The 16,379-nt window shown below is 39.0% G+C and overlaps 1 protein-coding gene across 1 annotated transcript in view; it reads left to right on the top strand.

Moving 5' to 3' along the window:
- The window catches only part of NSF (N-ethylmaleimide sensitive factor, vesicle fusing ATPase), a gene marked incomplete at its 5' end in the record, with an annotated part of 150,442 nt that overhangs the window by 108,302 nt on the left and 25,761 nt on the right, over positions 1-16,379 (top strand). Inside the window, 2 exon segments of the mRNA XM_082706496.1 lie at positions 10,729-10,795; positions 12,934-13,013. Coding sequence (XP_082562622.1) covers positions 10,729-10,795; positions 12,934-13,013 — 147 coding nt within the window.

Here is a 16,379-nt window from a genome sequence, read left to right as displayed (position 1 = left end):
CCTCCTGCTTGTGCTCTCTCTCTTACTTGCTCCCGCTCAAACGAAAATAAAACCTTTGAAAAAAGGTAAATATTCTGTGTGAAAGTCTTTGAAGTTAGTGTGAAAGAGAGGGAAATGTTGCCAGACAGAAAAAGAACTTAAATATCATAGTCCGTTTATTTTGTGTCTGAGGTGAAACCAGTAGTAGCTCTCCTGGGGAATATCTAGACAGAATCACTAGAACCAGTAACTTCCCTAATGTAGGTGGGGGTGGCTTTTCTTTGTTTTTTGGGGGTTTTCTCCCCCTCTAAAGGGAACCTAAACAACTTCTTATGGTGAAACTTTAAATAATAGCCCTTAGAATCTGTAGCCATCGAATGTAGCATTTAATTGACCAGCTAATTCTGTTCGTATTTCCATAACCCCATCCATTCCTCGTATGGGTTCTGAAGTAGTCGTCTCCTTTGCAGATGGTAAATTACTCCATTGCTTTTCCCCAGCTGCCAGCTGCTACCTCAGATGTACTCGGAGATGTGGGTGGAAGGGTCCTAGTTTTTCTATAAAGTTTTAAAAAAGCACTTTAGGCTCCTCCAGATCAAAGCTGCTTTGCAAGTGTGAGATATTATCATTTTTATTATTTTAATCTCTTGCAAATTGACTTGAGGGGGGAAGGTAATATGTGCTGGGTTTAGAGGCTTAAATGGTTAAATTAATGGCTTAATAACTTGATTTAATCTTTAAATTGTTAAAGCCTTTCAAGGTAGAGTTTTAGATGAGTGGAAGGCTAAGGAATAGAAAAATAAGTGTCTATACAAGCTTATTCAAAATTGTTCTGATTCATGATTCACTGTCTGCATCATCCATGCACCCTTAAAGTCGCAAAAATTATTTCCATGTCACCGGTATAATAAATTTGTATTAGACTTTTTTATTTTCTCTGGAAAAAAAAAAAATGTTATCCCCTGAAACTAAAGTACATACAGGAGCAGAGGAAAGAATGAAGCATAGGTGTCTTAGAAATATATTAGAAATATTGCAAAATCTTTCCCTGCAAATAGTTTTCACATTGTTGCCTAATGATAGGTTGACAAAAGCCTGCGGGCTCAAACCAGTCTAAAGGTGCTAAGTCTTCCAAGCTGCTTTTGAAAATGAAATATAAATGCCATTCCTCAGTACTTCTAGTCTACCTCCCACTGCTGTTCTCTTCCCTTCATTTTTAGTGTTAGGATGGGAAGATATTTTTTCTTTTCTTTTTTTTTTTTTTCAGAACACAAATAATTTGTACTTTTTTTTTTTAAAATCAACTCTGGAAAGACATTTTTTCCTTTTAAATGCTGCTCTTCCCCAAAGATGCAGCTTTTCTAATCACACACACACAAAAAGAACACACAGAAGGAAAAAAAAAAGGAGTCTATATTTGTCCTTCAGTTTTCTTCTGTACTCAGATACACACACACTCACACACACACACACACACATTGGGGATCACATTGGATATACCGTTTTAAACCTGCTTTTTTCACTTAATATATTATGGGGTTTTTTTTTGGTGTCATTAAAATGTATCTCAGTATTATATTAATAGCTGTATAATATTTGTTTAAACATTCCCCCTTTGCATTCAGTTTGTTTCCAGGTTTTTTCACGATTAAATATAATATTCTGTAGAACCACCAAACTTGGGAAATCACTACTCCCCATTTTCTTAATAGATTTTTCTTTCCTTTTTTTAAGGATTTATTTATTTATTTCATTTGACAGACAGAGATCACAAGTAGGCAGAGAGAGAGAGAGGAGGAAGCAGGTTCCCCGCTGAGCAGAGAGCCCGATGTAGGGCTCAATCCCAGGACCCTGGCATCATGACCTGAGCCGAAGGCAGAAGCTTTAACTCACTGAGTCACCCAGGTGTGCCCCCTTACTAGGTTTTTCTTTCTAAGAGTAGCATCATATTTTAAGGGCTGAGAACTTGGGCTTAAGTCTCAAATAGATCTGTCTTTGTGTCCCAGCTCCACCACACTTACCAGGTCTTGCAGTCACTTAACCTATAAGCCTCTGTTATGTCTCCTATGAAATGAAGATAATATTTAGAATTAAGTGAGATGACAATCTATGTAAAGTATCATGCAGTGCCTTGGGATATCATATGAGCTCAATAAAGTGTAGTGGTTATTTTTACATATCATTATTACTGTATATACATTTCCTACAGATTTAGGTTTGCTAAAGTTAAAAACATTAATATTTTGAAGATTTTTGATAAATATTGGTATCAAAACTCTTATGTAAAAATACTGCTGATTTCTACAGTCTACATCTTCAAAAAGTTATACCAGTTTACACTCACAATCCCATCATGTGAGTGTCCATTGCCTTGGACTCTCACTGACACTTGATGTTATTAAAATATTTTTTTTGCAAGGGCGCCTGGCTGGCTCAGTCAGTGGAGCATGTACCTCTTGATCTCAGGGTTGTGGGTTCAAACTCCATGTTGGGTGTAGAGATGCCTTAAAAATAAAATCTTTTAATAATTTATTAAAATATTTCTTGCCAATTCGAGAGGCAATAGATTAGCATTTAAAATTATTTCTTCAGCTACATTTTAATGACTAAGTGCTTGAGTTAAAAGATTTTTTAAGTGTTTTGTAGTGGCAGTAGTTCGTGATACTCAGAAATATGATAGTTTCATATAACTTTAGCACATTAATTTTTGTTAAAGAGAGGTGGTCTGATTTGTTGCCTCATAGAACGGGCATCTTTATGTACCATTTTATTACTTAAACCAAGAGGGAAGAGTTTTTGTTAGTAGAGAGGGTCGTTCAGCTTGCATTAATGAGTATCTTAGATTTAATTGTAATTAAGCTATTGCTTCTTGTTCACATATGGGTGATGCTAAAATACATGAAAGTAGTTTATTTTCAATTAATTTAAATTTTACCTTGTACTTCTCTTAATTTGCTTAATAAATCCTTTCTCCTTGGATGAACTCCTCAACACTGCCATTATCCTCACATTGGGGGGTGGGCAGGGTGGAGATACCATATGTTCCATTAAGATGTTTGAAGTGTTTACAGATCTTCTTCTCTCCCATTTTATGTTTGTTTCCCAGCTCCATTCTATTTTTAAATTTTAGTTCCTTTATCCATATTCACAAGTGTATATTTTAAAAATCTATTTTACTAGTTCTATTAGTGGCATTTTTAAAAAATCTATTTTACTAGTTCTATTAGTGGCATTACATGAACAAAACAGTAGAGTTTGATTTTAACTAATGACCAAATCTTGATGCTTCCTGAGTACACAATCAGTACAGAGATGAAATAGAACAGTCCGATGTGTCTGAACTGTTTGAACAAAATTAAGTAGGAATATCCGTGATCTATAAAACTATACCCATTAATAACATAATATAATCTTGTTTTTAAAGGACTGAAAATTAATGGAAGAAATTTTCCTTTCCACTAGCTTTGCAAGAAGGAAATAATCTTCTTTGAATATCCTCCTGTAAATCCCACTGCAAATTGTAGTCTGTACAGAACAGAATCATGGTGCCTAATCCTCCTCTTTTCATGGTTTAGTCCATACAAAGAACAGAGCTGGAAATTGGATCTTTTGACAGCAGTTACTAAGCAACAGAATTTGGATGTTTTTGGTTAACATCCTAATATATCATGTAGCTGATTTGTCGAAGTTTGTGCATGTATTAACTGAGACAAGTGGACACTCCGGAAGTGACTACTGGTCCCCGTATGACTGGGGGGGTGAGGGGGTGGGCGCGTGTTGTTTTGTTTAATACACTTTGTCTTCTGGCGTTTATATCTCTTTGGCACACAAAGGAGGATGGTGCAACCTTTAGGAGAACTTTCAGACTTTGTGACTTTTTATATTATTAAGAATATCCTACTTTGGGGTTTGTGTTATGTGAAAAATGAAGGAATTTTTCCTGAAAAGCAGGAAGAACAAATGAAGGATTTTAAGGTCATTCCAGGAAGCTTTAGTACTTTGCCAAAAGTTTAGGTCCACTTCCTGAGGCAGTTTCATTAGAAGACAGCTAATGTTTGCTTGGTCTACTCCCAAGTTATTTTTAGAAACTAGAGATTATTACTGATAGCACCGATTTGAATTTGCTCATTTACGTTTTTATATGCTACCAAATATGATTAGGGTATGCTTTCAACTAATTGCTGACAGATTTACTGCATTAGGGATTTTCTAAGTCATCAGATTCGTACTGTCATCAGATTCCTACTAAGTACTTCACGCCAACCACTTCAGAACTGAGATGAACTCTTTCAGCCCCAGAAGAACCGGAGAATTTGGCTTCACCTACCTCAGAGCACTAATGAGGTTATAGAAAATGGAGGATGGAATCCACTTAGAACACGCTTTGCAGTGGTTTGTGATTCTGAAAGGCTGGGATTAACATGGAGCGAATGCTGGCGCGTTCCCATTTGTATTCACGTAGACTCCAGAATCGGCAGCTGCTGCCCCTCCCGTGTACACAGGTGGCTCCCGGCTTGTCTGTAGATTCCAGGAGTGGGCTTGGTGCCTGCAGCGCTTGCAGTGTCCTTGAGGGCCATACTCAGACCTGCCCCAGCCCCTGTGTGGCAGGAGCCCCGCACCTCCCTTTGCACAGAGTGTGCATAGTGCAGCCGGCATGTTCTCGCCTTCAGCTCAGGCTCCTCGTGTTTCAGTTTGTCTCCTGTGACCTAGTACTTACCTTTGCACAGGAGAGGTGGTACCAGAGAGCAGAAATAGACTGTGGGATTCTGTGTGTTCTAGAGATACTATTCATCTTCTAGAATAGACCTCTCATTATGTCCATGTTCACTGGGGCCACTCTTTCACCCACTTTTTCTTCCTTTAGTTCTTCGGATTCTTTTTCTTTAGCCTTCTCTTTCAGACTTCTCCCCAGGCTCTGAGACTATCTATGCTGATCATTTTACCTGCCCTACAGGAAGCAGCCCGATAGAACTTAGGTGACCAGACATTCCAATTTGTCTGAGCAGTCCTGGTTTTTACCTGTTGTTCCAGAATGATTATTAACAGCGGCCCCCTTTCAGGTGTCTGGGTTTGCATGATAACTACTTACCTGATCCCCAACGGATAACCTCCTCAACAAGAAAGTCTTAAGTGGCATACATTTATCTTACTAAATGAGAGGATCTAAATTAATTTTTAAATAAATTTTGTAAAAATTAAATTTTTAAATTTAATTTTTAAAGAGTCTTCGACGTACAGCCCCCAGCTCCAGCTGCAGCCAGTCTGCCTAACTGTCCTTCGGCGTCATTCCATCAGGAGCTGGCTCTCTCTGTGCTGGGCGCTCTTAGGAGGGGCAGGTTTGGCACATCAGAGCGGGCAGTTTGTACAATTGTATTTTTTCTGCATCTTTCTTTCTGGTACCTCTCCTCCTTTTTGCATTTAGCTATCTAGAGGTGCGGTAGAACTTCCCAGGTCACTGTGTAAATCTCTCACTTAGAGATTCACCTGGCAGCTAATCACATGTACTTGGCCATCAAGTCTGAGTGTCCCCTCAGTGAACATCGGACTAGGGCCGGGCCCCTGGAGTGAGGAGCAGAAGGGGCTGAGGAGTGGGCTGAAAACAAGGATCCAGAGGAAGAGTGGTGACCTTACATTACAATAGTGACTAGGTGAGGTAAAGAATTACGTGTGTAAGAAGTGAAAGGGGTGTGTGTATTTAAATTAGAGTCAAGTTGCTACCCAAAGGAGTTTCAGTTGACCTGTCAACTGAAACTGGTCAAGTTACAACTGGAATCGCACAGCCTTTGTCATGGTTAGTAGGTTGTTAAGGGAGCCCTGAGTGCTCCTCTCCTCATGATAGTAATTAGTACATTAAGAGCTGTTAAAAAAAAAAAAAAAAAAAACCAACCCTACATTAAATGACTGCCATAGGTACTTTTCTTCTCAAATCTTATAGGTAAATCATGCAGTCAACTATGAAGTGATTTGTAATGCTTGGTGAACTCAGTGTCCGACGTAAACTGGTGAGACAGCGGACAGTTTAGCATCAGTTTTGACCCCAGTAACGTCCTGAGTTCCTGGAGTGGTAGAAACTCTGTACTTTTCTCGAGAAGGGAGAGGGTTGACTCGGGAAAAATGGAGTACTGCGGATAGCCAGGCCTCTGTGTCCCGGCCCCTGTGGCTCTAATCCACGCTAGTACAGCCCGACACACAGAATCATATGCTTGCATCAGAGCCTTTAGCAGAATTCCGAAAAATGATTTGAAGAGGGAGCATTCTGAAAAGTGACTCCTTGACATCACCAGAGTTTATACGATACCATGTTGACTGCTATCTTGGTCCAGTCTTACAAAACAAAAAAAACAGAACCAAGAACTACAGTGAAATTGTTTCTAAACTTTTCTCCTGTCTTGGATTCACCAACTCAAAGCTTGGTCATTATGTATCAAGAAGCTGAAATAAATGTCCTGTTTTTCTTCCCTATTTTGGAGGGGGGGGATGGTAGTGGTACAGAGAGAGGTAAAGAGCTCCTCTTTCCTCGCTCTTTCCATGTACTCATGATCCATTCCCAAACCAGCATCTTTCCTGTCCTCTATGTCAGTAGTCAAACCAGAAGGAACCCTCAACTCCAGTTTCTTCCTCATGACCAAACCCATTCATGTAGTTCTTGGTTCTTCAGTTCTGCCTCCTGAATATCTCTAGAATCCATCCATTTATCAGAACACCCACTCCCTTCCCACTTCCAGACCACCATTGTCTTTCACCTGGAGTTCTACAGTATTAAAAAATGATTGCTCCCCTCTGATGCTTTTCTATATATCAGCCACAAAAATGTTTCTAAATCATAAAACTGATATGGTGATCCATTGTTTAAAATTAGTGGCTTTTTATTGCCTTTATAATAAAATTTCAACTGGTGTGAAATTTGTAAGACCCTCCAGTTCCAGGTTCTTCTGTCACCTCTTCTCTCATCTACCATTCCCCACACATACCACACTCCTCTTCATTTTAATTCTTCTTGACTATATGTCAGTTCCTGAATTTTCTCACTCCAAGCCTCCTAATATTCTCGCTCTGCTTAGAACATTTTCTTCCCCATTTTCCACTGATAGTTTATCCTTCAGATCTCAGCTTAAATGCCACTTCCTAAATTTAGGATACTGTCGTTGACTAGGTAATCCTCCATGTCAGTTAGGATAGGCTAAGTTATGCTGCAGTAACGAGCAACTCCCAAATCTCAGTGGTTTAACATAACAAAGTTAATTTCTTGCTCATCCTACATGTCCGTCGTAGCCCAGAGGAGGAGCTCTGCTCCTTATAGCTTCTCAGACTCACCCTAACACATAACAGAAGCTCCCTCTCACATGTGAGATCGTGACAGCCAAGGCAGGATGAGGGGAATATGGTGAATCATGCAGTAGCTCTAAAGCTCCTTTTAGAAAGTGGTATGTATTCAGTCATAGTTCATTAGCTGAAGCAAGCCCCATAGTCACCCCTGTCTTGAGAGGGGGTGGGGAATGATAATCCTACCATATGCGAGAGAAAGAGAGAGAGAGAGAGAGAGAGAGAGAGAGAGAGAGAGAACCAGCACATGCGTGGGTATCCCTAGGGACTACCACAGCTCTGTTGTGTACACTACCAACACATTTCAAGTTTCCTCCAGTGCAGTAATGTCATGCTTTATTATGGTTTCCTGTGACCTGCTTCCCCCACTCCAAGCTTTATGGAAGTATGATCATATCTGCCTCATTCATTACTCTCTCCATTGCCCTCATTGATGCTTGATATACAATAGGAATTTGAAAATGTTCGTCAAATGAATGCATAGAGTAACACTCTAAGATTTGGTACTTAGCCTGTTACTCTTTTACCTCTGCTATTTCTCCTCAATGTCTCATCCTCTTACCTGGTTTCAATAGTTACTGCCCTGAGGGTGAGCTCCATACCCTGACTTCAGTCATATGTCTCCAACTACTCACTCGATATTTCTGCTTGATGGTAAAATGCATATTTATGGGGCACCTGCGTGGCTTCATCGGCTAAGTATCTGCCTTGGGCTTAGGTCATTCATGATCTCAGGGCCCTGGGATCAAGCCCTGCTGGTGGGCCCCCTCTTCAGTGGGGAGTCTGCCTCTCCCTCTCCCTCTTCCCCTCCTGCTACTTGTGCACTCTCTCTCTAGCTCTCAAATAAATAAAATCTTTAAAAAACAAAATAAAATGCATATGTATTCTTACAGTCAATATTTATTGATTACTTTCTGGTAAGGTATTCTATTAAGTGATAGGAGGATACAGAGATAATTAAGATAGTACTTGCCTTCAGACTGCTTATATTCTAGTATAATACAAGGAAGAATGTAATGAATCCTTAATATGTACACAGTATACAAAATGCTATACCATAGCAGAACAGAGACAGTGGTTTATGGCCAGATGGAATCAGAACTTGTGTTGTTTCAACCACTGAATTCACTGGGCAAGTATAAATACTGTTCTGTGCTGGGTCCCTGAGATGACATGAATTAAGTTTTTATCCACCTCACAATCCAGTGGGGGAGGCAGGTAGCCGAAGATGAAAGGGTAAGTGGGATTTTAACGTAGTATGGGGTAGTGACTGAGGGTAAAGGTGATGGTGCAAAGGAAAGCACCAGAGGCTTTCTTGCATTCCAGCATCTCGGGAACATGTATTAACACCAGTGCGGTGTCAGACATTGAATACGTAGCACTGAGGAAGACAATGCCTGCCTTACAGAGCCAATAGGGTGTTGGGAGGAACTTACTATCTGGATTGCCAACATGAGTTGATTCGTTTTTCCATGTTTTTATTTTGCATCTTTGAGGGTGACTTTTGAGCATAAAAAAGACCACGCATAGCTAATTTAAGGCTTAGAAAATGAAAAGTCAACATATTAAGATTTTGTAATGAGACCTAGTTTTTTAACACAAAAGTAAACAAACTTTTATAAAGTCCAATTACATCTCTTTCTCTCTCTTTTTCTGAAGATTTTATTTATTTGAGAGAGAGCGAGAGAGGAGATACAAACAGGGGGAGTGAGAGAGGGAGGAGCCCCAGGACTCTGGGATCCTGACATGAGCCGAAGGCAGACACTTAACGGGGCTACCTGGGCACCCCGACATCTCTCATTCTATTTGTAGGTCTAGTGAAGTTTAGAAGTTCCTTAAAAGGGGACTTTTACAACTTAATTAAATTTCTTTAAATATGTTAAACTATATTTACACATTTAAAATGTTTAATTTTCTCTGTGAAGTACTTCAGTTGTCTAACAAAAAATTGAGTTTCAAAGTAATATTTGTTTAGTAATAAATTAAAATACAACCAATAATATAAATATGGTGAATCTTAGATTATCTCTACTGTTTGTAAGGCTATTTATCTTTTACCTTCCAACATAAAAGTTTATCAAAATGAATTATTCCATGGCCCATTTTAAGTTGAACTAGTAAGGCTAATGTATTAATCTTGATGCGGTACATTTCCTTAATTGTTACAAATACTTTCAAGACCAAGTATACACAAGTTGTCTTTAAATTTAATATGAGGGGCGCCTGGGTGGCTCAGTGGGTTAAGCCTCTGCCTTCGGCTCAGGTCATGATCTCAGGGTCCTGGGATCGAGCCCCCCGCATCAAGGCTCTGCTCAGTGGGGAACCTGCTTCCCCCCTCTCTGCCTGCCTCTCTGCCTACTTGTGATCTCTGTCTGTCAAATAAATAAAATCTTAAAAAAAATAATGTGAAAAATATTAATAGTGAAAACTTGATTTACTTTATTTCTGTGCCTAGTGCTTAATTATCTATGGTTCAAATATAACCGCAGCTGGGTGTGGTACATAAGCAATGAATCTTGGAAGACTGAAAAAATAAAATAAAAATTAAAAAAAAAAAAGAAAAGATAACCACTAAGGAATATTATGCCACCCCGAGCCAGATGGGTGGAAGGGTGGTTCCCATCTTGGTGCACTGAGGTTATTTATCAACCAGAGGGACTGGGCTGGGATGTGGAAATTAATTCTTACCATTGATATCCGTGGAGTGCTCTGAAACTATAACTGGGCCACAATTCTTTTTTTTTTTTTCTTTTTAAGATTTTATTTATTTGACAGAGATCACAAATAGGCAGAGAGGCAGGCAGAGACAGGGGGAAGCAGGCTCCCTGCCGAGCAGGGAGCCCGATGCGGGGCTCCATCCCAGGGCGCCAGGATCATGACCTGAGCCGAAGGCAGAGGCTTTAACCCACTGAGCCACCGAGGCGCCCCAGGGCCACAATTCTTACCGATAATAAAACAACATACAGTTTTATTCTACCCATCCCTTGTGGCTCCATCTATCTCTTGAGTCACAACACTGAAGTCGCACTCCAGACATCGGAGAGATCACTGTGATACACTGGATGGGATTTGTCCATTGGTTAATGACCACCTGCCCCTCCCCCGCCCAGGTGTGTGTGACACATCCAGCTCACAGGGCTGAAAACAGCATCACCCTTCTTCTGGCTCAGCCAAGGTCCAGTTGTATCCTCTTGACCAAGTCATTTAACTGCTTTGGTCCTCAATTTCCTCACTTTTAGGTTGTAAGAACTCTTAGCTCTCAAATTCTATTAGCTGCTAAATTCTAGTATCGTAGAGTCTGAAATACTGGTGTTACACTGGGCTTTGTTTAGGCATTGCTCAAGAATTAACTAAATTTTATCTTCTTGGAACTTGTCATAATCATGGAGAGCCGTGAGATAATAAATGGTTTTTACTTTCTTCCAGATCTTTGATGATGCGTATAAATCCCAGCTTAGTTGTGTGGTTGTGGACGACATTGAGAGGCTGCTCGGTGAGTCTTAACTTTCACCATTGTACTATCTTGGCTTCATTACACTAATGTCTCAGCAATTGCAAGAGAAAAATAACAGGTATTTATAAAGTAGAGAGCAACAGAAACACTTTTCTTTGTCTTATAAGGAATTATGTTATCGGTTCTATCTGGAGTCAGGGACGGAATTCATGTTAAATATGTGTGACTCTAACTCCATCATAAACTGCTCTAACATCAGGACCCACACCTCGTATTATTTTCTTTTTTCCACAGAGCTCTCTGCCATGTAATAAATGATTAATAATTTCCACTGATGGATGTATTTGCTATTTAGTACCTCTGAGCTGCCTGTACCCCAGAGTTTCTGCTTAAGAACTTTGACAGAACTAAGGGAAGAAGGGCTTATGAATGGAATGAAATAACACTTGGGAGAAGTGGCAAGTTCCCTGGGACCTCAGTCTCTGTTTTATAAGAACAAGCCCCTGTTACGATGCATTCATTCCAGATTTATCTAATTTTTGCAGTGAAATCAAGTGTACCTGTTTTATAAGAACAGAAACTAGATTCCCTTCCTTACTTATCCCTTAGATGAACTGCGCAGACAAACATGATAACAGTGTTGAAGACATTTTGAAAGTTACAAGTGCTCTACAGTGATTTAAAAAAATTTTTTTTAAATATCGATTAACCATCTCTTGTCCTGAAATGCACTGCTACCCGATACAAAGATGAATAATAAGACTGTCCCTGCATGCAGCTCACGAGGTATCCTCTCCCAGTTAATGCCATTTCATTGCAAAAATTAGATAAATCTGGGATAAACACATTATAATAGTGACTCAGGATGCTGTATTGAAATTGAACACACATGGTGACTTCATCAACTTCTGAAAATACTACCCAACACCTGAGTGATCTGTTCTTAAGCTGTCCAAAGTGGTGTAGGAATGATTTCAAGTTAACTGTTCTTACCACATTTTCCTCACGATTTTCAGACTTGCTTTAGGTCCTCTGTTATTTATTCTCTTGTTTCTTAAGGCAATGTTTGTTACAGGGCAAAGATGTCCCTATGTATAATAAGGTGAATCTGAGGTCTTAGAAGCTATGTGATAGTTTCATCTAGTGACCTGGGGTTTTTGGTCTGCTATTTTTGATACATTTCAACCCAGTTTATAGGATTATTTCTTTAAAAGCTTTTAAGCACAAACTCATAGCTCTGTGTAAATTCCTTGATCTAAACACAATTGAGATGTGTGGTCATAGCAACACTACTGTGTCAGGAATGTGTGCCCTCTGAGTATATTTTCACTTGTATGAATCGTTACTGTCTGTACTTGGTTGTTTATTGATTCCACAAGTAAGCTGAGCCCTTTCTGCTATGCTGAAATTATTAGGGTCTTGGAAAAAATAAGTGACATGCTGCTGTTGTAGCCGCCATCAGTGAAAATTACTGCTAAGTAGAATGTGCTGTGTGTTCTGGATGTTCAAAAAAGGGAAAGATCATTTTGGACTTCAGAGGGCTGGTGCCTGAAGGTAGTTCTAGGCACAGGCCGGGGTGCGTATATATGCAGTATGCAGAGAAAGTTGACGAGGGGCCGTTTATGCGGAGTCTTGAAGGTTTAGTAGAAGTTTGACAGAAAGTTTTAGAACGTTCTCTGTTCTGGACCATCTGAGGACCAGTCTTAGTGACTCTACCACCATACCAGTTATACTGAAGTACCGTACTTTCATTATTAATTACCATTTCCCCCTTACTCGTTTTCTAATATGTTTTGTTGCCTGTGAGCTTACTGTGTTACCAGGCTCTGCAGTAATTTCTTGGAAATGGTTAGCAAGTACACCTGGGTTGTTTTCTTCCTTTAAAAAGACAAAAAACAAACAAACAAACAAACAAACAAAAAAACTATCTCTGAGTATTAGACAACAATGTCTACCTGAATTCAAAATGGATATTTCGAAGCTTTTTCAAAAAATTTACAGATGAGAGTTCTTACATAATGTTTTAAGCATTCCAGTTATTGGAGATACTATTTTTCTAATTATTATTAGTTGCCTAAGTAAGGACGATGTTTACTCTTGATGCAGGTAATTTGAATGTTTGGAATATGTGCATGTGTGTATTGAATCCCTAAAACATAATAATGTTTCTCTTCCAGATTATGTTCCGATTGGCCCTCGATTTTCTAATCTGGTATTACAGGCTCTTCTCGTGCTACTCAAAAAGGCACCTCCTCAGGTAAAAATAACATAAGAAACATTTTCACAGAATTTTCCCAGTAGATTGCATATAATGGGGCAAACAAGCTGCTAAGTAAGCAAGCGGCCATAAACCTAAAATTCTGTTGCTGAGAGCCTTGGGGTAAGTCATCTGGCCTGGACTTCTGTTTTAAGGTAAATGATTTTCTTAACAGAGAAGTTTCCTTCCTGAAGATCTCAAAATCCTAGTTTTGATTAGTGAGTTCTGTTTTTGTTGTTCTCTAAATTCCCCAGGGTTTTACACATCCCTGGCCACCTCCATCTCCCATGAGAGATCAGGATATTCACGTAGAACGGATTGAATATACATTTCCATTTGTTTCATTTGTCATTTGATAGCTTTTCCCAAGAAATTGTATTTGGGGGTAATTACTTCCTGTAGGCAGATTTTTCTTTTTTCTTTTTTTTTTTAAAAGTATTTACAGTTAAGCTTGAATTATGTCTCTTGGGTCATGTGGCACTTTTGAGGAAGGAGTTCATAGCCAGGATCTCCATTCATGTAGTTGCATTTTTATTGATGTGGCTACTGGAGACTGGTGATTTTGATAACTTAACACATTTAAAAGTCATCTATGAGGGTTGGTTAAATATGTTAATTATGTAGAGGCTGCCGGAGCATGTTTGGCTACGATACAAGGCACAAATTCTCTTGACTGATTTTGTATGCTGTAACCTTTGAGAAATGCCAAAGACAGATACAAAGGGGTTAAGCACTATCTTGAAAAACATCTTAATGTGTGTATGGGAATCTTGTATTTGAAGTTAGAGATTTTAAGTAGACTGTATGGAATATATTTCATGTTAAGTTGGTGAATGTGCTTTTTAACAGTTAAAATTGTGTATGTGTGTGCGTGCGCGCGTGCACGTGTGTGCTAGAACTAAAAGTGATGGAACTTTGAAAATTTACTGTATTATATGCATTGTAAGGATTTTGTAATTATTTGTCCATAAACTATCATTCCCAGTAATTGGAGTTTTAGCTCATTCTAAGGCTGAATTTAGAGAAGTGAGTTTATTTTTCCTTTCTATGATTCCTTCAATAAATATGTAAATAGATAAATCTAAAGTTGCTAAAAAAAGGGACAGCCAGTTGGCTTAGTCAGTTAAACATTGGATTCTTGATTTTTGACTTAGGTCATAATCTCAGGGATCTCAGGATCTCTGGGATCGAGCCCTGTGCTGGACTTCCCACTCAGGGGGGAATCTGCTTGTCTTCCTCTCCCTCTGCTCACACACACACACACTCTCTCTCTCTGTGTCTCTCCTTCTCTCTCAAATAAATAAATAAAATCTTTTTTTTTTATTTTAAGATTTTATTTATTTACTTGACAGAGAGTGCTCGCTTCGGCAGCACATATATTTACTTGACAGAGAAAGAGACAGTGAGAAAGGGAATATAAACAGGGATAGTGGGGGAAGCAGGCTTCCTGCTGAGCAGGGAGCCCGATGCAGGGCTTGATCCCAGGACCCTGGGATCATAACCTGAGCTGAAGGCAGACGCTTAATGACTGAGCCACCCAGGTGCCCCAATAAATAAAATCTTTAAAAATAAATAAATAATTTGGGCACCTGGGTGGCTCATTCAGTTAAGTGTCTGCCTTAGGTTCGGATCATGATCCCAGGGGTCCTGGGATCGAGCCCCACATCGGGGCTTCTTGCTCAGCAGGGAGTCTGCTTCTCCCTCTGCCTCTGCCTATTCTCCTCCTGCTTGTGCTTGTGCTCTCTCTCTGCCATGTAAATAAATAAATAAAATCTTGTCAATAAATAAATGATTAGATAAAGTTGCTGGAAAAAGTAAATAACCCCAATATCCATATGTATCACATACAAAAAGAATCCTTTCTTAGGAAGTAGCACTTTAAAAATAATTAGGTTGGGGGACTTTCTCCAGGTATTTAAATTTTTATCTTGTTCAGGAATACCTGCGTGGCTTAGTTGGTTAAGCAGGTCATGATCCCAGGGTCCTGGGATCAAGTCCCACGTTGGGCTTCTTGCTCAGCAGGGAGCCTGCTTCTCCCTCTACTGCTCCCCCTGCTCATGCTCTCTCTCTGTCAAATAAATAAATTAAATCTTTAAAAAAATTATATCTCACTAAGTCTTTAGCTTAAAAAGAATTTATGCTAAAAATTATTTGGGAGAAAGAAGAATCATTTTTCAACGATATTTTTTAAACTGCTTGTCCTTTACATTGTTAAATACATTCATTTAAACAGAGAGGTGTACCTTGGTAGAAAATTATTTGTAATCCAAAATAGATACTGATAGAAATAAATAGAGCATATTTTAAAAAGACTTGCAGCATTTTGATTAAAGATTTAGGAATAACTTTCTGTTTTATAAAAATGTAAAATTCTTGAGGAAAGGAACATTACCTAATTTTTTAAATCTCACAGTGTCTGGCACAAGTTTATACACATGTACTTCATGAATAACTTATTCAATAAAAAATATAGATAACTTTCTTCCAAAGACATTTTTTGAGTGTTCACTTATTTTGGTGGGCTTACTTATTTGCATTGTTGTAATTTACATTTGGCAAGGTATGATTAAAGTGAAAACATTAAAAAATTAATAAATTTCAAATGGCCAATGAGCACATGAAAAGATGCTAAACATCATTAGGCATCAGGGAAATGCAAATCGAAGCCACAGTGAGACACCACTTCATACCCACCAGGATGGCTATAACCCAAAAATCAGATAATAATAAGTGTTGCTGTGCATATGAAGAAATTGGGAACCTTATACACTGCTGGTGGGAATATAAAAATTTTGCAGCCTTTGGGAGATAGTCTAGCAGCTCCTCAAAAGGTTTGAGATAAAGTTATAATATGACCCAACAATTTAGGTATATACCCAAAAAAAATGAAGATCTATGTCCACACAGGAGCTTGTAGATACATTCAAAGCAGCATTATTCGTAATAGCCAAAAAGTGGACACTGCCTAGATGTTCACAAATAAACCATGGTATACTCCATACAATGGAGTATCGTTCCGCAATAAAAAGAAATAAAGTCCTATCACATGCTACAGCATAGATGAACCATGAAAACCTGCTAAGTGAAAGAAGCCAGGTGCAGAAGACCCACAAAAGACCACAGATTGATTCCATTTGTATGAAATGTCCAGAACTGGCAAATCTGCAGAGACAGAATTTAGTAGATTCATGGTTGCCTAGGACTGGGAGAGGTGGATAGGGGAGAATGAGAGGTGACTAATGGGTGTGGGGTTTTTTTGGGGGGTGTGCCACATGTTCAGAAATTGATCATGGTGATACTTGCACATTCTGTGAATGTACTAAAAACCATTGAATTGTACACTTTTAAATCAGTGACCTAAGTGTG

Source organism: Mustela nivalis (assembly GCF_964662115.1).
Source record: "Mustela nivalis genome assembly, chromosome: 17".
Lineage (NCBI taxonomy): Eukaryota > Metazoa > Chordata > Mammalia > Carnivora > Mustelidae > Mustela > Mustela nivalis.
The sequence above is the reverse complement of the archived record's forward strand: the minus strand, read 5'-3'. Positions and strand labels throughout refer to the sequence as shown.